The 22,124-nt window shown below is 52.3% G+C and overlaps 1 protein-coding gene across 1 annotated transcript in view; it reads right to left on the minus strand.

Annotated features, from left to right (window-relative positions):
* SIL1 (SIL1 nucleotide exchange factor) overlaps positions 1-22,124 on the minus strand; it is an 82,855-nt gene that overhangs the window by 53,645 nt on the left and 7,086 nt on the right. Inside the window, exons 3-4 of the mRNA XM_032196862.1 lie at positions 13,268-13,382; positions 10,396-10,531 (exon numbers count right to left, since the gene is read on the minus strand). Of these exons, the coding sequence (XP_032052753.1) occupies positions 10,396-10,531; positions 13,268-13,372 (241 nt within the window). The 5' untranslated portion in view covers positions 13,373-13,382. The remainder of the gene's footprint in view (positions 1-10,395; positions 10,532-13,267; positions 13,383-22,124) is intronic.

Below are 22,124 nucleotides of genomic sequence, written 5' to 3' on the forward strand. Positions count from 1 at the left end.
AACAGAATTTACTGATTCAACTGGAAACCGTAGGCACCGCTGCAACTAAGTCTTAATATATTCTGAAGAGTGACACTATCAAATGACATTATGGAAGTCTGTATTTATTGTCTCCCCATGCTTGCTGTATCCAAGGTGCTATGTTACACTTAATAACAGCTTTTCTCCCCAGCTGCCAGTGTTGCAAATCCTGCCTGACACCTGACAAGTGAATGGTTGGGGTTAGCCTACCCCCCCAGGTACACACATCTCCACTCCATATGGAGCTTTAGCAGCGTGTGGAGGGATGAGTGATTAAAGCAGCACTGCCCAGGCGAGGCACAGGCAAGTACAGACCATCTCCTCGTGTGCTGGCTCCGCAGGGCTCACCGAAGCAGCAGCAGCATCCTTTGGTCCCTCCTCCATGGACTGGAGCGAAGCAGAGGAGCCCAGCTCTGCTCCCTGTGACGTGCGCCTCAAGGGCCCCGCATTTAGCTTTCAGACCTTGGGCACAACCTTCCTCAAGCGTGGTCTTCACGGCATGTCGTGTTTTACCTGTCTGCAGGGTATTCTGAAGTCTGAAAGCAATTCACCTCCGCACTCAGGCTGTACACGGGCAGTGCCTCGGGCTGCGGATGGGCGCTTGGCAAAGATGCTGCCGTCCCACCCTGCCTGCACCATCTGCACTGCGGAGGAGACAAAAGAAATCACGTGAACCACCTCTAGTCCACTTGAAGAAAAAGGAAAATGGTTTGTGGTGTGTTTTTTTATTGAGTATAGATGAGAGTGAACAGAGAAAACAGGCAGTGTAGGTGGTTTGACCTAACCCGAGGGCCTTTGTTGTCGGAAATGAAGGGGAGCGTACACACTCGCTCCCTGCAGAGCGGCTGCATTAACACCTCTCACCAACACAGCTTGAGTTGGACGAGCCTCGGCTTTTCCTTCTCTTCTCCGTGCCAGCAAACCCGGACTCGCCTGCAGGCAGCAAGGCAAAGGTACCAGCTCTCCTCTGGCTGCAGCCTCGCTCTGCTCCTCTTGCAGGACGGGTCCTTTCCATTCTGGAAAGGAAGCCAAAGTTTTGGAAAAGAGCACCTGAGGAGATCAAAGTAGGTGGAGAGGTGATAAAACAGGATGAGAACAGTGCAAAGCTTCTCGCCTCATCTTCCAGGCTCTGGTCCCCAAGGTTGCCTTGGCTCTGGCCTCAGGCTCCAGCCCCGCTCGGCCCCACATCTCCCCAGCAGCCGGTCCCAGTCACCGCTTTGTCGCCTCTCTTCAGTGGGGTCTGCGGCAACTCTTCCCATGTTTGCTTCGTTTGGGTTTCAGCTGATGTTGGCAGGAGCACTCAGCATCACCACCAGGCCTTGCAGCTCACAGGGAGCCCAGAAGAGATCTTGTCTTGGGAAAGGACTCTTACAGAGTCCCACCAGGCCCCTTGGGAGACCATCCAGTCCAAGCCCTGAGCAGGGCCACCTCACATGCCCAGGACTGCGCCCAGCTGGCTTTGGGGCATCTCCAAGGACAGGGATCCCACCACCTCTCTTGACAAGCTGCTCCATCATTCCATCACCCCCCAGTACAACAGATGTTTCTACATTTCAACAGAATTCCTTCTGTTTCATTTTGTTCCCATAACTTCTTCTCCTGTGGCGGGGCGCTGCAGGCTCCTTTCCCTCGCTCTGCTGCCAGTGCTGTCCTCATGCAGCCCAGGAGCCTGCTGCCACCTCTGCCCCAAGGGCACGCTGTTGGTCTGTGTTCAACCCCGCAGTACAATGGATGAAGAACAGGTGAGCTTCATTTCAAATAAAAAAGAAAGCAGATTATATCAAAAAGGTAAATGCATCTTACAAACGGTCTTGAAGGCAACTTTAAAGGTGCTTTCGGAAACACCACCAGACAGAAGCAGAAAGGTTTCACTTGGGCTGCAAGACAAATGCTAAAAATAAAACCTGGTCTGGGGTTAAAATGTAAATTGTTGGTTAGATCTATTTATTCACACCCTGCAGTGATGGCAGAGACATGCAGCTTGATGTTTTTGCTTTTACTTTGTGGGATCATAGGCATATTCCTGTTATTGCCATTGCTGCTTGCAAGGTCTTTACAACCCTGGGAGATCTCCAGCAGAAGAAGAGAAGAAATACCAAGTGACAGACTGCATACATTAATTCCGTATTCAGATAACATCCTGGTGCAAGCGAATGACCCAAGCGAAACTTCCTGCAGTCTGAAGGAGTAGGGAGAAAATCAGGAGAGAAAAAAAGAATCTCTGAGCTGAAGAGCGAGAGTTTGAATCGGAAATGTTACCTCTAATTAGAATTTCCAACGCCACCATGCTTACTCCTTCCAAGATGTAAATATTTAATAAAAAATTAAACTTGAATACAGTTCTGTGAGGTTCTTCCAATCAACTGGAGTTAGCTCTACAAAATGTCAAGACAGACCCGGGGAGATTATAAGCTTCTTTCCCAAGCTTATGCTGGTAGAGCAGAGCTGGAAAAAAACAGATATCTATTGCTTAACTCTGAATTTGCCTTGAGATGCTAAAGGAAGCTGTTTCAGTAAGGCAGCGACATTTGTTTTGGTGTGCGCTCAAGGAAGAACAAATGCAAAACAAGCTTCGAGACTTCACGAAACATCAAATAGCTGCTTTAATTTACATCTCAGACAAATTCCTTGCAGCTTCTAAAATGAAGGGAGGGCAGAGAGCAAAGAAAATACTCTGCCAAATCAGGACAGCATGATGGATACCTAGACTTTTCCTCAGAAGAGCAAGGTGCTTTTAAGCCAGAACGGAGGAGGCAGAGCACCTGGCTCTGGAAAGGGTTTGTGGAAAAAGAGAATCTGTTCATACTGTGACCCCATAAATAAAAGTATGGAAAAATTAAAAAGAATAGTTGCAGCCTCATCTGAGCACGAGCACTGATTGCAGCCATGAACTGTGAAGGACCAGGATGAAATGTTCCTCACAGGAGCCATTTCACCGTGTGCCGAGTGCCCAGAAAATATCTCTGTGCTCACCCACCTACAGTCGGTTTCCTAGAAATTCTAGGAAGCAGAGTCCTCGGGCACATCCAGGAAGGAACAGCCAGAGCAGGACCATGGGAAAAATATTTTCTCCCTAATTATGAAGAAGACAACGCTGTGAACTCGACAAACACAACTGGGACCAACAGCATACACTGAGGGTATGGCCACATCTGCGCCTCGTACGCAGGGTTCCGAACCGATCACTCTGGCCACGGGAGAAGGAAGGTGCTCAGATGGGCAATTCAAGATTACCGAGGCTGGATGCATTCCCAAAATGTTTTCCAAGAGGGAAAACATTTTTCTTCCAAAGCACTGTTACAAGCTTGAAATAAATACACAGACTGTTAGATAAAGACAGAGATAAAAATAGGCCTGTTATTAAATACCTCTTCTTTAACGAGGTTCATCCTTCTAAACAGTCACACCAAGGTTATTAACATTATTACAGAAAATACAGCATGCTCGCACATAAAAACCATGGCAAGATATTTCTCATCGCCCAGCACACACTGAAGCATCTCTCAGCAACTCAAATCATCCCCGGCTTGGCTAAAAAAAGATAAAAGAGAGGAATGAGATCTCCCCTGTCTGGGAAACCATCTCTCCTTTCAAAGCATTTTCTCCCTTCCAAACAATGTAAATTTAACTATGTGAATGATTCCCACTGCTTACACCCACTGCAATACAGCTGGCATGCTTACTCTCGGAGCTAATGCTACATTTACTCTGTAACACCAGCCAGAGCATCATCATTAAAGCTCACTCTGAAAATATTATGAGAAAATGCAGCCTAACCTCCTATTGCTGCACAAAAAAAAAAAAAAAGCCCTTGAATCTGCAGCCCCTCCATCACCTGGCTTACAACTGCTTCAAGCCAACCACTGACACGCTGCGGGGGGCACGGAGTCCTACCAGCAGCCAGCAGGAGTCACCAGCTTGTCTCATGTGAGAACGCAGCAGTACAGAGTTCAAATGCTGGACGTAATTGAAAAAAAAAAAGTACTGGCTGTGTGTTTGAGGAGCTAGCAAACTTTTATCTGGGTTTGGGGAAAAAAAACCAACTGGCTCCCAGTTCACTTCTCTGAAGCTGACACCGTCACGGACATGCTGGCAAGAGCATGGGCTGCAAAACCTCCCAGGTCACAGAGAAGCAGACAAGAAACACGAGGAAACGACCCCGCAGCCAGGACGGAGCCCCCGGTGTGCGGCACCAACCTGCTCCTCCCGCAGCACCGAGCAGGAAAAAGGGAACCAGAACTCCACTGCTCCACCTGCACACTTAGTTGTCTTTTGTGGGAGGTTCTTGCAGTGTTTTTTTTTCTCTTGTTTTGTTCATTGGTTTGTATTAAATGTGTTCAGGTGCTGGCCTACTGAGTGCTGCTGCTTGGTTTTGTACTTCCTGGTGAGAAAGGGAAAGGCTCCGCGCCTCTGGTGTCTGGCAAGGGCCAGCTTGGTGCCCAAGGACCCAGTAACATTCACGGCTGTTTCTGCTACCTGGGCCCGAGGCAATGATGCTCCCAGCATCTCCACAGCTGCGGCCACAACGGCACCTCAGCAGGAGCTGCAAGCTGCTTTTACAGCCTGTATGTCCACGTCCAGGAGCAGGCATCCTTCAGACGGTACCTACTCGAACTCACAAAGCTGCTCTCCACGTGCCATCTGAGCATCAATCAGCGCTGGGCCCTCGCTCTGTTTTATACTCTCGCCTTCCAGCGCATCCCACCAGAGCCAGAAGCAGCACGGGAGGCTTCAGCCCGGCACTTTTGTCTGAAAAGACTTGTGGTGTAAGGAAGAATTAGGCAGGAGTTTGTAGGGGAGGCAGCCTGAAGTAGCTCATCCATCCTGGGATGTGAGGGTGAGAAGTCAAGGAAAGCACACGAGGATGGGGAAGCTGACAGGAGGGAGCACAAAGGCATGCAGTGAGAAACCGGGCTTATAGGCATGAGATCCTTTTCGGATATCAAAAGCACGAGGATGGATGGAAAGACAGGCAGGAGAGCTACCAGCAGCCAGAACTCCAAGCTCTGAACATTTGCAACTGCTCTCAGGACTGCCTGGGCTTTCCTGTCGGCTGTGACCAGCCTGCAGCAGTCCCTGCTGCTGGCCAGAGCACGCCGTGACACCAGCACAGCCAGGATTTCTCCCTTCTGCAGAGCGGTAACAAGTTGAAAAAGGAAAGCAAGAAAGAGAACTGGAAAAGCAGCATTTCATCTGGTATAAATGAGGCTCACACACGTCAGGCTTTGCAAAAACAAGCGTACCCTTGTGGCTTACTGACATCTCTCGCAGCCCCCCCTTGGCAGTGCTGACACAGATATTTCGGAGACCTGCCTACGACTGCCTGAGCCAGGTCGGGGTCACCCAGAAGCCGGAGATTGGGACAGATTCATTAATTCAGCAAAGCAATTAGCAGGAGGCAGGTCAGGCCACCCCAGTGAGCGGCACAACCGAGACGCCCCCCAGAGCCAGGCGGGCTGTGGGACGGCTCTGGCACGGGACCGCTGAGCCAGGGGGGCTCCTCGGATGGGGAGCAGAGCGACAGGGACTGGCAGGGCACCTTGCGGCTCTGTGTGCACAGCCCTGATCCTGCTGTCACCCTCTCCTCCCAGCTTACAGCCGTGCGGGCTCGTTTGGAGGCTGAGATCTCCTGAAAGGAAGCCTGATAACGAAGCTGGACCCAGTTATTCCCCAGCCCGAGTCTTGCTCTTTCCAGCAGCGTCACAGCAGGGCTTTCAAAGGAGCTGCTAAAATTAACTCCCAGTGCGAATGCTGTCTTTGAGAGCCGTGTTTCCACATGCACAAAACCTTGTTTGTGCAGCAAATGAGACCCAGGAAGACCTGGGACAAACAGGAACAGCAAAGATAGCTACTGACAGGGAAAGCAGCCCGAGGACCTTCGGAAGCTGCAGCCATGGATATTTAAATGCTAAGTGATGTATCATCAGCTCCCTGCTGAACTTAAGATGGTTTCATCTTCACAGAAGCAGCAACAGCAGCATGCTCACATCAACTTCCCTCTTGCAATTTGATCGAGAGCGGCAGTCGTGGCTGCTTATTTTTTTTTTTAACTGCAATATAATTAGGCACTTAGGAAAATGACTGCACAGTGCAAACGCTACAGAGTACCCGCAGGTATCGGCACGGAGCTCTGCGTGTCACACGTTTAACCACAGCCCAAGGAAGGGGCCAGCCCAGCTCCTGGAGCGTGTGCTGCAGCTGAGCGGGTGCCAAGACTTGTGCCTGACCCTGCCAGACCCGGCGCTGCAGCACCTCAGCCACCAGCACAGGATTTTGCTCTGCTGCTCCAGTCCCGCTGCTCTGGACCCAAGGAAGCCTTCCCGTGGCCCAGTGCTGGTTGCTCTCAAATGGAAACACGCACAGCAGACTGTAAATATTTTGATATTTTCAGCAGATGAGGCTCTCATTTGATCCGTCTGGAGCTGGAGACTGGCCGCATTAATTCACAACTTTAGACTGACAGCTCAGAAACCTGCCAGCGAGCTCCTGCTGTGCTGGGGAATGCGAAAGTGCTGCTGCCACCAAGGTGCACAGAGCCCGGCTGCAGCCCAGGCCCCCCCGCCTTGCTGGTTGCTGCGAAGGGAGGTGATGATTAACCCCCTTTTCCTTTCCTAATTAAACACTTGCCTTTTTCTGCTTCTTCAAAGCAGCAAGAGGATTACAGGGGTCTCCGGAAACTCAGCGGAGAGAAAAAGTCAAAGAAGAAAAGGGCTAGCTAAGAACACAACCCTCGGTGATAATGAACAATGAAAGAAACAAAAAAAAAAAAGGAGCAAATCACTGAAACCAGCCCAGAAGGATTGCTCAGCCCTGCTCCCTGCAATCCCCGAGCTGGGGGCAGCTGCAGAAAGCACCATCACACGCATCCACTGCTCTGATGTTCTGCCCCAGGCATCTGCCCTTGCCACGGCCAAGACAAGATGCTGGACTGACACAAACCTTTGCTATAAGCCAACACGGCCTTCTCATATTCACACGCTAAGTTTCCTGGCATTTAGGACCTCAAATAATGTTGCTCTCCACAGAGTTTGCCACCACATCCTTTTGCCTGACCTTCACGGCAAGGCCTTCCCAGAGGAGCAACTTCTGATGCTTATGTCAGGTGGAAAAAATCTGCTGGTCGGTGATGTGATTAGCTGATCAGAGCAAGCTGGTTTTCAATCATCAGCAGGAACGGCTCTCACCCTATGTTTCCCTGTGTTTTGTTTAGCCAAGTGCCCAAATGACAGAAATAAGTAGTGCCTTGGAAATGAAGCATTAATGTGCCCTCGGACGCTGTGTGGCGGGTTTGAGGTCACCTGGAAACATGGACTAAACGCATTTATATGCAGGAGCGCACAGAAAACTGTCAGTTTGACATAGAGGGACCAGAACAGCTGTGAGCGCAGTAATCTCAAGGACAGTTTTGTCATCGTGACCGTCCAAATAACCACAAGAGGTCCCCGCCTCGCAGGTTCCCCTCCTCTTCAACAAGAACACCCTCCAGTGCTCCCTGTCATCTCTGCCACCCCACAGACTAAGGAGCAGTCTGGTTCCCACAGCCAAAGGGTGCCTTGAGAATCAGCAGGGTGCTCCTGCGTGCTGGCAGACTCACCTCCACGCGCTTGGAAAAGCTCAGCATAAGGAACAACAAAGCAGGCCACTTCAGCTAGGTTTCTCCAGAGAGCTTCTGACTCATAAAGGTACGATCATCTGGTACAAGTGCATTTAAAAAGGAAAAAAAATAATAATAATACAGGAAGCACAACTTCAAAAAGAAAAATCTGTCTCTGTGACGGAACCTGAGATGAGGAATGATGCAATCAGAGGCAGGAACATCCATTCAGGGGATGCTGCAATCCCACTCATTAAAACCCAGGTAACCTGCAAGCTCCTACAGGCGCAAACCAAGAAGAGAGAGAAAAGCCCTGCAGATATCTTCATCATTTCCTCCGATGACACCTAAAAGACACGTGGAGGAGCTGGGAGACTTTGCCAGGGGCACGTATCCTTTCCATCTAACCCAACGGTGCCTGGTGCATTATTTAGTGCCAGGTGAAAAAGAAGCAATGCCTAACAAATACGTTAAAGGACTTTGTGAAGTCTCACCAACCTTTCCACAGCCCGTCAGCTGCCCAGCTGGCTGGCAGAAGAGACAGCTGATCCCCCCGCTTCCCGATTGCAGGCGGCAGAGCTCTTCGGGTAACTGTCTCTCCGTGTTTGCATCCAGCTTCCTTCAGCAGCTTGAAGCGTGCACAAAGCACAGGAAGAATTTGATCAAAATCCAGCTCGCATTTTAGGCAGCGGGGGAACAACTGTACAAAGCAGCATTACACATACAGTAACAATTGAATTTTGTGGAGCGATTTGACAGGTTACGGGTTGATGACACTGCTGCAGTCTCGGTGGAAATGCAGTTTGATGCAATTAGCAGCAAGGAACAGGAAAAACAGCAGAATAAAACTGGAAACACACATATGAAATGTGAGCAACCATTGCTGGACTGGACACAAGCATAAAAATCAGGGGTTAACCTCAGAACAGGAACAAGATGAAACAGGAGTGCAACAGGGGCAAGGTAACTGGGAGCTCCCTTCTGCTATTTAAAATTGAAGGCCCAAAGTCTGAGCCACGTTTGCTTCCATGGGAAGAGATGGGCAGAGTTTGCTACACGGAGACAATGGGAGATGGGAGGGCATCCTGGGGAGCCAGGCAGAGGAAAGGAAATTTCTGAGTGCAGCTTCCCTCAGCCAGTGCCAAGCACACCCCAGCCAGGGCAGCCAGGAATCACAGCAGAAACCGAGTGAAGGTGCAGAACCACCAGACCTGTTGTGCTGCCAACCTGTGTTCCTGTTAAATGACCCAAACACACGTGCTACCTATGCGAGTCACGCAGCCACACACAGGATTTCACCCCAGTGAAACCTGCAGGAGACAAAAAAAGAGGCCGGCGGGAGGGGAAGCCAAGGAAGACTCCTTTTTCCCAGATGTTTTGAACCAAAGCCTGCACGAGCACCTGTAACGAGGACCTGCCACGACTAGACAATGAGGCAGGCCCCCAGGTAAGCCTCCTACAGCAGTCATTGAAATTCTTCCCTTACAGCACCCTGTGAATGTTGACAAGCTCCCCACTTCCATAAGTCCCTTACTGCACGTACCTAATGTGGAACTGCTACAGAAATAAAGTGGAACAAAACACCCAAACAATGGAGAAGGTACTTCGGAACAAAAATGGCAATGACATTTATAATAACTGCAAATATATCCATATTCTGCTCCAGCAAGGGTGGTGGGGATCTGCCAGTCTGCATACTGAGTAGGGACACCGCACGCCTTCCATACATAATAGTAGGAAAATGAAATGTAAGTGTATACTGCAGCTTTGTGAAATTTAGGGCCTTTTGCTAGACAGTTATGTTATAGAAAGATTTGCATTTGAAAAAGTCATTTTGCTCTATCTGGCAGAAATTTCAAGACAAATGGATCCCATATTTATTCTTTCGATAATAACACCGAGCACTGGATAGAGCTCTTTGAAATTCAGAGCACTTTATAAAAATTAATTACTACTTAGTTCACTCTTCTGAGGTGCAAAGGTATTACAGCCACGCATACACGAGGACACCAAAGCACAAGTGGATTAAACACCTCGTCCAGAACCACAAAGGCAGGCTTACTGATCATCCTAATTACTGAAATGTGTGTGCACACGCATCTGTGTGTGTTTAAAAGGCCTCTCCCTCTTCAGAGCCTTGCCCAGAATATGTGTTTTTGCAGTCAAGCAGCTTGCTCAGCTGGTGGCTTCTCACCATACGTGTCCCATACAAGTCTAATAAAAGATATCAACCCAAAATAAGGGAAGAGTTTTTTTTTTGTGGGATGTATGGGTTAAGGTTTGAGGGATAAAAGCTGGATTTCATACAGCTAAGGAACAGAAAACCCATTGTTAAGAAGCTGTGTAGTGTTACAGTGACAATTCTTAATCAGATTGCCACTGAGCAGCATTTCATCAATCCACAGTGGAGCACAGCAGACCTGAGATATTGCGTGCCAATAAACGTTATGAAATCTGTCCCCTGACAAGCACACAAAGAGAGAAAGGGCTTTGGAGCTAGTGACAGAGACACATCACCACCTACAATTTGACTGGCAGCCCGCTCGACCTGCCCTGGTGAACCGAAGGCACTTTAGCAGCCACTCCTGTTGCTGGTGGGTTTGGTGACAGTGGCTTCTCTCTGTACTGGGTCATTGGGTCTGTACCTCTTTGTCTGAGCAGCAGCAGAAGAACACATTGTCATGGGAACAAACAGGTATTTTTAGTTTGCTGCAAGGCTTCTGCCGGCGGTGCCGGATGGGGTTTCGGAGGGACACTGTCATTAGGCAGCAGCACGTTACCTGGACGGAGAGTTTGCCATTGATGCGTGGGGTAAAACACTTCCAGGTCTTCGGGATCAGCATCATCATCTGCTATTGGCTCCTTCCCGCTGTCATCTTTTATGTCGCTCTCTTCTATTTTTGTAAGGGCAAATTCCTTTTGGACAGAAGAGATTCAGCTCATTAGCAATTGCATCTGGGTAATTTAGTGCCGGCTGAGAATACAAAATTTTTCCCTCACCAGCAGATTTTTTTTTTTTGACATCCGAGATTCTTTCCACATGGTTAAATTTAGATTTAGAGTATATTAAAGGTTAAACATGCATAACTAGCATGACATTTGTGCTGAACAAAGCAACACAGCTTATTTCCTATTCCAGTGCAGGCTGCAGGCTTAAAACAGGCTTTTGCAGAGCCTCACCTATCTCAGAGTCAGAGCAAGGAGCCCTGACCGTGACTAGGGTTGTGTAACACTCCAAGACCCTGTTTTCCCTTGCCTAAAAATATGTCAAACTTTTAACTTTTTCAGCTGAAATTTTCCACACTAGTAGAACGCCTCAAGTGTTGTGTTTTTTTTGTTGTTGATTTTTTTTTCTTCTTTTTAAATGCATTTATTTCAGGCTTGGAGAAGATTTCAGCTGAAATAGTTCGGCGATTTCCAAAATAGGACACAGGGAAAACACACCCAATTGCCCACATGATAAAAATGTGAGCATCTTCTCCTTCATGCGTGCCAGTGCCCTACAGGTCCTGTGAAACAAGGAGGCAGCGATCTCCTCACCACTCACCTTGCAGCTGGTGCACGCGAATGCAGAGGTGCAGAACAGTTAGCACGAGTGGCATGGCATTGCACAAAGGGAGAAACAGGCATGAAAAGCAGGAAAAAAAGATGCTTGCCCCTAGGGAAACCTCACTACTCACTGGAAAGCCTCCCTAGGGAGTGGTGGGAATCAATGAAAACTTCAACAGACAGAATTATTAGGAGCACATAGTAAGTACCAGGCTCGCACTATCTCATAGCAGGCTGGAAAGTGTTTGGGAAGCAGGGCTTTGCTATTCTGGTTTTCACAGGAACAGATAAGGCAGCCCAGGCTAATCATCCAGATAGCTCCGTCTCCGTTGCAGGGAGCATTATCAGCTGCTGATATTGCCAAGAACGACACCACTGAATAATTTCCCCAAAACAGCCTACAGGGAAAGATGATTCCTAATTGTTGGCAATTAGAATAAGAGTTGCAGCTCACTTCATGAAGTGTGATATCAATCCTCAGAATGTTTCCACGGGGGGAAAAAAAAGAAGTCAATTAAGAGGTTAAATGGAAATTTCAGGCCATGCTCTGCCTTCACTTCTTCCACTTCTTGGAAAAAATGTGTGCATATTTACTGGCAGAATCTGGATGCTTTGCATATAAATATCTATTATCCAGTCTAGGAGAGTGTTTCTGAGCAGGAGAAACATCAGCCTGAGCAAAACACATACAATTAGCCGTGACAGGGGTAACACATTAAGATGGTTGACAAATCTATACAATGTTTTTATTCTGTCTGTCAACAGGGATTGAAATTTCAGAAATACCCTGGAAAAGCAAAGCTTAACTTCTACTTCCACTTAGTGCATTAGAGGCTCGAAATTGTTAAAATTATGACAAATGGTTAAAGCTCAGTAACAATCATAAACATAAAAAGCCGGGTTCTGCTGATGAAAATCAATGTTAACATTTTCTGAGCCGCGACTCAACAGGACTAAAATAAATGAGTGAGGGCAGTTATTACTTAGCTTATTTGTGCTGCTATATTATCATCCATGAGGGACTTCACGATACAGTCCATTGTAAATTTACCAACAGGCCTGCAACTGTTGTATCTGTTGAAACACTTAATGGAGATAGCTGATGTTTACAGCCTCTGCTCAAGGGAAGAGCTGTGGTCTAAGCGTCTGGACGGGTGCAAGGATGTGACTTGGCTCATTTCACTGTTACTGCTGCTGCTTGGCCCACGGCTGCTCTGCAATACCCTGCTGTCATTAGCACCTCCTGGGCGGTGACAAAAGGCACCAGCACCCAAGCAATTCTTCATTTACGCAGAGCAACAAATTGCATCAGTAAGCAGAATCATTTTTTGGTTTGTTTTCACAATTAAAACAGTGAAGGGAAAGATGTTTTCTAAAGATCAATGGAAATTTCCTTGCAGGCAGAACTTCTTGCTCCTTCAGCCTGAAATCCGCTACAGCAAGCTGAGAAACCTCAGCAGGGCCAGCTGAGACAACCTGCAGCCTGTTTGCAGCGGCGTGGCCACCACAGAGCCAATGCAGAAGGCGTGCAGGGAAAGGTGATCTGCGAGTGCACTGCCCACTGCATTGACCAGACACCTGATCTCCCAGGTCAGGCTGCCTGCCAGGCCGGGGCCAGCTGCCAGAAGGGAGGCACTCCCCTTCCAAATAACACCACAAGTAGCAAAATCCAAGGGAGACACAAGGGCCTGAGAGGGAGCTCCTCTAAACCTGACTCACTTGCGGTGACTCAACAGAGACACAGCGAGAAGCACAATCGAGGCCACCTCCTCTTGCCACTAGACCTCATCATCTTGGCACGGGGGATGTATGACAGCTCCAAATAGAAAGAGGGCCACCCAGCACACAAGAGCTGCCTGAGTCGCATTGTTCCCTTTATAAACCCTCTCGACTGAGCGTTTTCTGGATTTCCTGGGGTTGAGGCCTTCAGAAAGAAGTCCTTCTGAAATTGTGGTGCTGAAGACTGACTGTTGAGGAGGGAAGAGGGGACTGACCAGCTGCGGCACCATCCCGCGTGGGGTGACAGCGGGACCAGGGGGCTGTCACCCCACGGGAGAGGCAAGCCCCTGAACAACCCCCTGCAGCCAGGGCGCTGACACTTACGGGAGCTCTCTCGCTTCGGCCTGTCCGGGAGCACACCACAGAAAGCAGCAAGACCAGCAGGCTGACCTTGGCACCAGCGGGGGGGCGGCCAGCCCAGGGAGACATCGCCACCGGCCTGCAAAGCAAAGGAGAACGAAACCAAGAATATTTTAGTACAACATTTCACACGTTTCGGCATTCTTTATACACCATTTTTCAGCACAGCATAGGTTCAGGGGTGTGAGACAGCAAGGCGCAGAACACCTCTAGGTGTTAGCTCACAGGTCTCCTCGGGGGGGCACAACGACAGCAAGAGGTGCCAAATTTACTGCTAATGGAGTTTATAACAGGTAATGACAGAGTAGTCTATACTGACCCTGCAGGTGCTTATACATCTCCTAGAAAATGTGAAGAAACCAGCAACTCGTTGAAAATCCTTGTGCCGCTTGCATGGATAATTTCGGGGAAAAAACAAAATTTGGTTGTTCTCCTGCCACAGTTTTCCATGTGTGCGCCTCGTTGAGAGCACAAAAAATAGCTGTATTAATTCAAATTAAACAAAACCACAAGCCATCAAACTATCGGGCATTTATCTAAACGCTTTGCTGGAGGAAAACACCATTTTGCAGAGGTGAACAAGATTTCCTCGGCAGCTCTGCAGCACGAGCCTTCCCCCGCCTGCCCGGCTGGCAGAGGAGCACGGCGTGGCCCTCGGTACCCCCGAGCACACGTTGGGAATACACAGGGGGGGGGAAAAGGAAGGCACAGCCCTGCTCCTGGGGCCAGCAGCCACCTTAGCAGGGAGCTGGGGGGGTCTTCACCCGCTCCGTGTGTGACCACGCTCGCCCTGACCCCCAGCACGAGGCTTTCAGCCACCGGCGGCGTTGGGCTCGCTTCTCGCGCCGGGGTAGGAGCCGAGCTGCCTGCCAGCACGCAGGCTGGAGAAGTATTTCCTTTGATTGGCTCTAAATTTACACGCTGCTAAATTAAACTAAATGAGGTCTTTTGAAAGAAGATGGGACTGATTAGTTCCGTTCAAACACTCCTTCATTACTCATCCCTCCATCAAGTCTGCTCCTACTCCTAGCCAGGTTTTAAAGAATTTCCTCCCATCCACGCCGAGCCCCAGAAATCTTTCCTCCCCTGGTGTCCATCAGGACGGCCCGTCACACCGCAGGCTTTGTCCTTCCTTCACGCAACCACCTTCTACTGCCACGCAACAGAAAACCTGCTGTAAGCGGAACTGCCACGATATCTGCTGCCAAGTCCACCAGCGTTTTCTTCAGCCAGACCCCAGGCAGGCCCCTAGGCTCATCCTCCATCTCCAGGCAGCAAGCTCGGGCTCAGAGCCCTGCAGCAGAGCTGACAACCCCGGCACCAACAGCTCCAAGGCTCACCAGCCCAGCGCCGCTTCACCGCTGCCCGGAGGGGAGCGAGCCTGGTCCTGCCAGCAGGGCACGGTGAGCACGGAGCCCACCTCCTGCCCTCTCCCCAAAATCAGAGCGAGCAGAAGAGGCTCAGCAGTGACACCGACACCTGCACACAGCTGTGCCACAGCTCCCGGCCCAAACCAACCTGCAGCCAGAGTCCCCACTTCTCTCTCAGGACACTGCCAAACACAGGGCCACAGCCTGACAGCCAGGCTGCTGAGCTGGACACCCATGGGCTCAGACTCCAGCAGGTCTGCAAGCCCCTCTGGGTAACGCCAGCCCCGGCCTCCCGCTCGGACTGACCGAGACAAACAGTCCCCTGCAACTCATCCAGGAAGAAACAACTCATTTTTTACACAGGCGAGAGGTTGGTCTCTTTTAGCCAAAATAAGTGGGAAAACTGGGATAGCAAAAAATAGACATATCCCCAAAACTTTACCTGCGAGCCTGGAAACAAAAAGAGAAGAGAAGAAAAAGAAATTCAACAAAGCAGTGGCTGAAAGGAAGCGCGCACTCCATAAAAATAGAGCTCACGTGTACCGAGGAGGCTGGTAGCAAGTGACAGCACAGCCTCTTTAAAGCCTACAACCTCATGCCTGCCTGGAACATGACATCTGCACAACAATTAGCAGTTTGCCTGGGCCCCAGGTAGGCAGGAGGAGCTAACATGTGAAGCACGGGGGTTTGAAGCTCCTGGAGAGACGCCCGTGCAGGCTGGCATCTCGTTACGAGGCAGACGCACACAGACGGCGCGAGAGGCCCCCGAATGGAGAGCTGCACTCACACAGCAGCTCGGGAAGCGACCTGCGGGGTGTGAGGCAGCAGGAACGGCAACCGTAACCCCAGCTGCACGGGGAGCGCTGGCACTGGCGTGAGGATGTGGGTTTGGGGTCACAGCACCCACGGACGGCTGCAGCCACGTTCCCCTTGCGCGGAGCTGGGTGTTGTTTTCTTTTTTTCCAGTCCCTTTTTTGTCCAAGAAAGCCAGGTAATTGAGGGAGGGCAAAATGTCAGGCTCAAAGGAGCCTCAGCTCCCGGCAGCAAAGCAGCGATGCCCTCGTGCCATGACCCTGCCGTGCCCCGTGGCCCCCACAAGCCCCTCGCACCGGCGGCTGCGGAAACCCCAGCACCCTGTTGGCAGAGACATTCCCCTGGTTTCGCTGGCTGCACATCAGTAAGTGCTGCGCAGCCCCGCGACTGCCGCTGCCGTCCTCGGAGGTGACAGTTCAAAGGAGCCGGGCCCGGGCCCATCTTTCATTAATGCCTGCTGCTGCCGGGAGCGCAGCGCTCTTTCATGTCCTAACTCAAAGCGCGCACGGTGTCGCTCCGAGAAATCTCCCCGAAGCCTCATCTGAATTCCGAGCAGCCGCTCCGTCGGAGCACACAAACAGCCCGGCGAGCTCCCCAGCCCTCGCCCTGCTCCGTTTTATGGCCAGGAGGAAGCAATAACAATAAGCTAATCCCTGCTCTCGTCTAGGGATCAAGGGAGCGGCGTGGGAATTGTAAGCCCTGCAAAATTGGCTGAAAATGTACTCGTTGAGGCACGGTACCCACGCAGGCAGCCTTCGCTGAGATGGCCGGTGAGGACGAAAGCACCGACAGCACTCGGCGTGCCTACGAGCAGGAATTATTCATAAAGCTTCCCTTGCTGAGCACCAGGCAGCACTGGAGAGCCACCAGACGATGAAAGGCTTTGACGAACACACCCCAAGCAGGCTTTGGCTGGACTGGTGACCCCGAGACGCCCCAGCACTCACAGCCTCTTTGGTTCAAGCCAGTTTGACTGCCAGAACAGTTCAGAAAATTGTTCTACCCATCGCTGTGTGACCGGGGCTGTAGAGGTGCACGCAGGACAGCGGGTGCTGCAGCCAGTGCCGAGGCAGAGGATCCCGCTGCAAACACCACGTCACGTCAGCAGGGCCGGCGAGGGCAGCGAGCAATCCTCTTTCTTTGAGCCACAGGGCTCCCAGAGCCACAGCGAGCGCTCACCTCTGGTGACTCGGCACTGAAGAGCAGAGCAGGATCACCTGGCAGTCTCCTGGCAGTGCCTCTGCTTCTGAGGAGCTGTGCAGCTGCGCTGGCAGGGGGAGGAAAGAGGAAGGTTGCACCTGAAATTCAGCCCGTGTACGAGAGGTGACTGCGGACAAACAGGCAGAGACCACAAGGCACGTCTTGCCAGCATCGTGCGTGTGTTGAGACGCTCCTTTCCTCGGGGCTGCCGTGGCACAGCAGACCAAGAGGAGCCGTGCCAACTCGACAAAGAAACCCGTGGTTTCTCACACAGCGCTCCTTGGAGCTACCAGCCACTACTCACAGGTGAGGCCGCTGTGCTGACCTACTCAGTCACTCGTTGATGGTGTAGATGAGGTCCTCGGGGCACAGCTGGAGGACCCAGCAGCCAGCAGCCCGTTCCCACAGACCCACAGCCTCCCAGGAGCCTGCAGCTGCCCCAAGGCAGCGAGCCTGGCACAGCAGCTACACCTCGAGCTTGGGGTAGCTCCTGCAGCCTGGTCCGGGGGTGCTGCCGCTGAAGGAGAGGTCCCACGTGGTGCAGGAGGATGTGGGAGCCATCAGCAGGTGAGATTCATCACCCAAGGTGCCATCCCTTGGCAACTGGACAATTGCACGGACACGGCACCGTGGCTTCTGGCACTAAGCACGGGATTTCTGGGATCTGGAGATGGGAGCCACAAGGACACAGCTTGCCTGTATTAAAAGCCCGACGGCTCTCCTAAGGGAGAAAAAGTCTTTCTGGACATGCCTACCTGCAGACGGCCACCTGCAGCGTGTTTAACGTGGGGAACTCTGGAGGAAGCTGCCAGGTGAAGAGCAAGCTGCTGCATGAACCACGTGGAGCTGCCAAGCCTCCTCCTCTCCCTCTGCACGACCACTGCTGGGGCTGGTCCAAAACCTCCCTCATCACAGGGTGCCCCGGGCATCGCAGCACCGAGGCCTGGACTTCTTCTCACTCCCCCTGAAAACCTTCCCGAGGGAACCTGAAGCTGAGCCCCAGGTGCTCCATGAGCTCGCTACATCCCAGCCCGTTGCAGGCGCTCAGACGGGCTCAGCTGTTCACTTTGGTCCCGAAGCCAGGGCTGATCACCTGGTGTCTGCAGCAAACCTGCCCAGGGGGCTGTCTGCAAGGGCTGCCTTCGCTAGGACAGCGGAGATGCTACAAGGGTCTCAGTAAGGACCCCAAATCTGCTGCTCTTAGCTGGTACAAACAGCAGAGCCCTGCTGCTGGCAGCCCCCAGCCCTGCAGGGACAGCACGCAGCCGCGCTACAAGCCATCCTGTTGACATTGCTCAGAAAATTACTCCGAAAACATTTATTCTTCTTGCTTGCTCCTCGTCATTTACTCCTACCACGACCGCGCTGTGGTGTGTTGAAAGCACTCCTACGCGAGGAAGGAGCAGTGGGAACACCTTCCCAGATCTGCTGCCTACGGAGAACCCACACAGCGAGGCAGCCACGCGTTTAGGTTTACACAAATAAATGCCAGCACAGGCTGCCCCGAGCCAGCAGGTCCTGCCCTGACCTTCAGCAGAAGGTCTGAGCTTGGTCTGACCGCGGCACAGAGAGAGATTTTGAGTCCCAAAGGCTAAAAATAAGCCAACAAATCAGGCACGTGGTCACTTGGGTAAGCAGCTTTCTCTCTCTGGTAGGGGAACTCGTGGCCCAGGCACTCGGCTGAGCCCCTGACTTGTGCAGATGATGGCAGGGCAGCCGAGAGGGGCTGGGGGCTGCGATGAGCCCCGTGCCACGCCGTGCCCCACGGAGGGACGGCTGCTGCTGGCACTCACCGGGTCATCCTACACAGTCCCACGAGTGAAGCCGTGCAGGGAGGATGAGGGCCAGCACAACAGAAACACGAAGAGCTTCCTCGCTGTTTCATTTCCCCTCCAAGCCCTCACCTTTCTTCCCGTTGCTGCTTTTTCCTCCCGTTGAGCTGTACCCACAGGTTTTGCCCTGTCTGCCCGACCACAGCACCCGGAGCCTGGCAGGGGCCAGGCTGCTCCTGGCGCTGCTGAAGGCGACGGGGGGAGCACAGGGAGAGCGGAGGATGCTGCTGCCCCTCTCCCTCTTTTGGGTATTCCCAGCAGAGGCATCAGCAGCACTGACAGCCCTAACCAGGCCTTCGGAGCATTATTCAAAGCCTAATTAGTTACTTAAATAAGACTGTTTACACAAACAACCGCGTGCCGTTTAACATCGAACATCACTTAGGCTATTAATTAATTTTACTTCCTAAAATCCCTTCGGAAACTTCAGCGTTTGTGGAAAATGCTGCTCTCCAGAGGGCGAGAGCGCAGCTTTCTGCTCCGGATGCCTGAAGCCTGAGCGGGGTTTGCCTGCAGCCCTGTGCCCTGCCTGCAGCTCGTAAGGGGCTCCCGCTCGGCCCTGGGTGCAGCACGCAGAGCCAGAGCCCTGGAGTTGGCACCTCTTGTCGAGGAACAAGGCTTTCATCCCATCCGAGGTTAAAAATCACCTCGTGCTGCCCAGGCACAGGAGCTGCTACCCTCTGAGGCTGAAGCAGGGACACGGGCGGCCAGCAGCAGGCAGCATGTTGTAGGCAATTTTTATTTTTCCGAAGGAAATTTAAAGTAGCAAACAGCTCCGAAGTCTGCAAGCGCAGAGCTAACGGCACAGAGAGGAGAAGCCAAGAGATAAGATAATTCCTCCCCTCTCCTGCACTTCATCATCTGCCACCTCTACTTTGGGGAATGGTTTTTCGCCTTTCTGCTTGTGAGATGCTTACAGACAGGTGCTGACAGCACGCCTGGGATCAGGAGGCCCCGTTCTTCATTTGTCCTTGGGCACTGTTTCAAGCGTAATAAAAACCAGGGAAGGAGCAAGAGCACTGCCTGCACACCAAGCGCCACCGACTGCAAGGAGTCCACAACTTAAAAATACTTCCCTCCTCTAATCTCTTGTCAGAGAGAGCTATTTTAGGTGTTTCTTATAGCAATGCACAGGGAGAAAAAAAAAAAGAGATAGAAATATGACAGTGCAGCATCCTTTTAATTATAGCTATCGCTGCCTCCAGCTGCCACAGCCCGTTCAGCTCTGCTTTCAGGACCTGCCTGGAGCAATCACTGGGACTCTGCGGGGGCACCTGTGGGGGCTCTTGGGGTGGACACGGGCCCGAGCCCGAGCCCTTGGTACCCGGGAAGGTGGCACAGATCCCCCCGGGGCTTGGCTCTGCTCCTGGACAGCCCTGATCACCCGTCTGGGCTGTGACCTCAGCAGGGCAGCCTGGCCATGTGCCTCGTCAGCCTCCGGCACGCTGAGCTTTGATCCACTGAGTGACTCCAGGCTCAGAGCCCTCCTTCCCTCGAGTTTGAGTTCCCCAGCAGCTCTGCTTCCCACGGGCGGGCTGTGATGCTGCACAAAGAGCTGGTCCCCGTGATCCCACTGGGCTCCTCAAAGAGCTGCAGGGCGGCCGCGTGGGACCTGCCTGGGGAAGGAGAAGCCACGCCAGCGCCCGTCTCCCCCTTGTCAGCGCACAACAGGCTGCTTCGAGGCTTCCAAGAGCTGCTCAATCTTAAATCCTCGCCACACGGGGACAGATTGGGCAGCCTGCCCCTGCACGGCTCAGGAATCCCAGCAGAGGTGATGAGATAGAGCCATGCTGAGCACCTCGCTGAAGGGCTGCGGGGCCCCTGTGGCTCCTCGGCACGGGGAAGGCGTTACCTGTTAAATACCTGTTAGGCTGTGAGGAAAGAGGCACGTGCAGCACCCTTCTCTCTGCTCTGACAGGAGAGCGTCCTGAGCAGCCTCCTCTGTGCTCTGGCAGTGCCACAGCCTCGTCTCGCAGGTGGGGACACGGGAACTCCACGAGTTCCTGTGCAGGCAGAGTTATCACACGACGCACAAATTGTTCTCCAAAGCTTTCAGAGCAGCTGAAATCCTAAATAAATTCTACACAGGGCTGCCATTCGGAGCAAGGCTGTGTCAATGACAGCCTCCGCAGTGGCTCCCGGTGACCGCAGACGTCACACATCAAGGCACGTGTTGGCACAGACCCTGACCAGGCAGTGAGAAATCTCGGTGCCCCCAGAGCCCTGCCGGCAGGGCCACCCACACGTAGGGGGGGTTGCAGCAGCGGGGGCAGGCAGCACGATGTCTGCAAGGCAAGGACCCTGCCATTTATGCAGTAAATGCTGCGGATGTTTGTTCTGCTGTACGGGATGACACAATAATTACAGCGGCCTCCAGTTTGGGTCTGGACTTAAAGGGAAAAAAAGGCTCAAAGCAAACAGCACTTCTCCAAAATCCTCCCAATTGGCTTTTAGTGCCCAGACAAAACAGGGCCGGCTGATGGACGCTTCCCTCCTTGTCCTCCCTAATTCCTGATCCACAACAGCAGCCGGGCTCTGCAGGCAAGGCGCTTCAGGAGGCAGACCTGAGCTGCAGCCTCCCGCCTCACCCCCGTGCTCCCTGCGTGCTGTGACCACCCAGAGCGGTCCCACCTGCCCTGCCACCTCCTGTCACCTGCAGGCCGGGAGCACGGAGCCAGCCTGAGGAATCCAGCGGGCTCGGAAGGGCCAGGAACATCCCAGAGGTGCTGGAGGAGCCAACACGGGTGGCTCGGGGATGCTCTCACCCAGACCTGCAGGCACGGACAGCCCTCCTGGTAAGCAAGCAGCCAGTCCCGTTCCAGAGGAGATTTACAGGGGGCTTTTTCTCTTGGAAGCGATAATAGCTGGACAGCAAGGATGAGACAAAATTAATGAACACGGTAATTACTCCCAAAGATGCAAATAGGAGCGATTCCTCACCCTGAGACATGCCTGGAAAACAAGATTAAAATGCTTAGGGGAGATATTCCGGAAACCAGAGGTAATAGAAGAGATAAAACGTATTTACAGCATCTCACAGGGGATGTGTACTTTTGAGGTAACGCTACTGGATACTAAATTCTGCCGAGGACAGTAATATTCCTCTCCTCGCTGCAGTGTTAAAAGGGTGCCCAGAAGCAAAGCAACCCAACAGAGTGTCCTTCGTGGCAGCCAGGAAGGCCGGCTGTGCCCTGCACGCCACAACGACAGGCACACAGAGCATCTCAAGCACGTGAGCACCATTAATAACCTCTGCAAACAGCACAACTTAGCAGCCAGCAAAAAGGAGGCTGGGATGGGAGGCGGCCCACAAGAGCACTCCTCTGCTGCTGCTGTGGAGCAGGCTCTGAGGGCACCTCCCCGCTGCCCGCAGAGCCAAGGCTGCCGGCTAACAGCCCGCCTGCAGTGCCCACCAGCAGAAACAATTTGCCATGTGTCAGCTCGGATCAACTCCGGCGAGCCCACTGTGCCCCCTGAAGCAGAAGGCTGCCAAACTCCCAAGGAAACTCCAAGAAACCTCGCTGGCCGGCGCCAGACCCAGGCGACACGAAGAGCAGAGCGCTTCTCAGCCCTAACACGCCTCGGGCTGGGGCAGCCATCAGCAGC

This window comes from Aythya fuligula, chromosome 14, assembly GCF_009819795.1.
Source record: "Aythya fuligula isolate bAytFul2 chromosome 14, bAytFul2.pri, whole genome shotgun sequence".
Lineage (NCBI taxonomy): Eukaryota > Metazoa > Chordata > Aves > Anseriformes > Anatidae > Aythya > Aythya fuligula.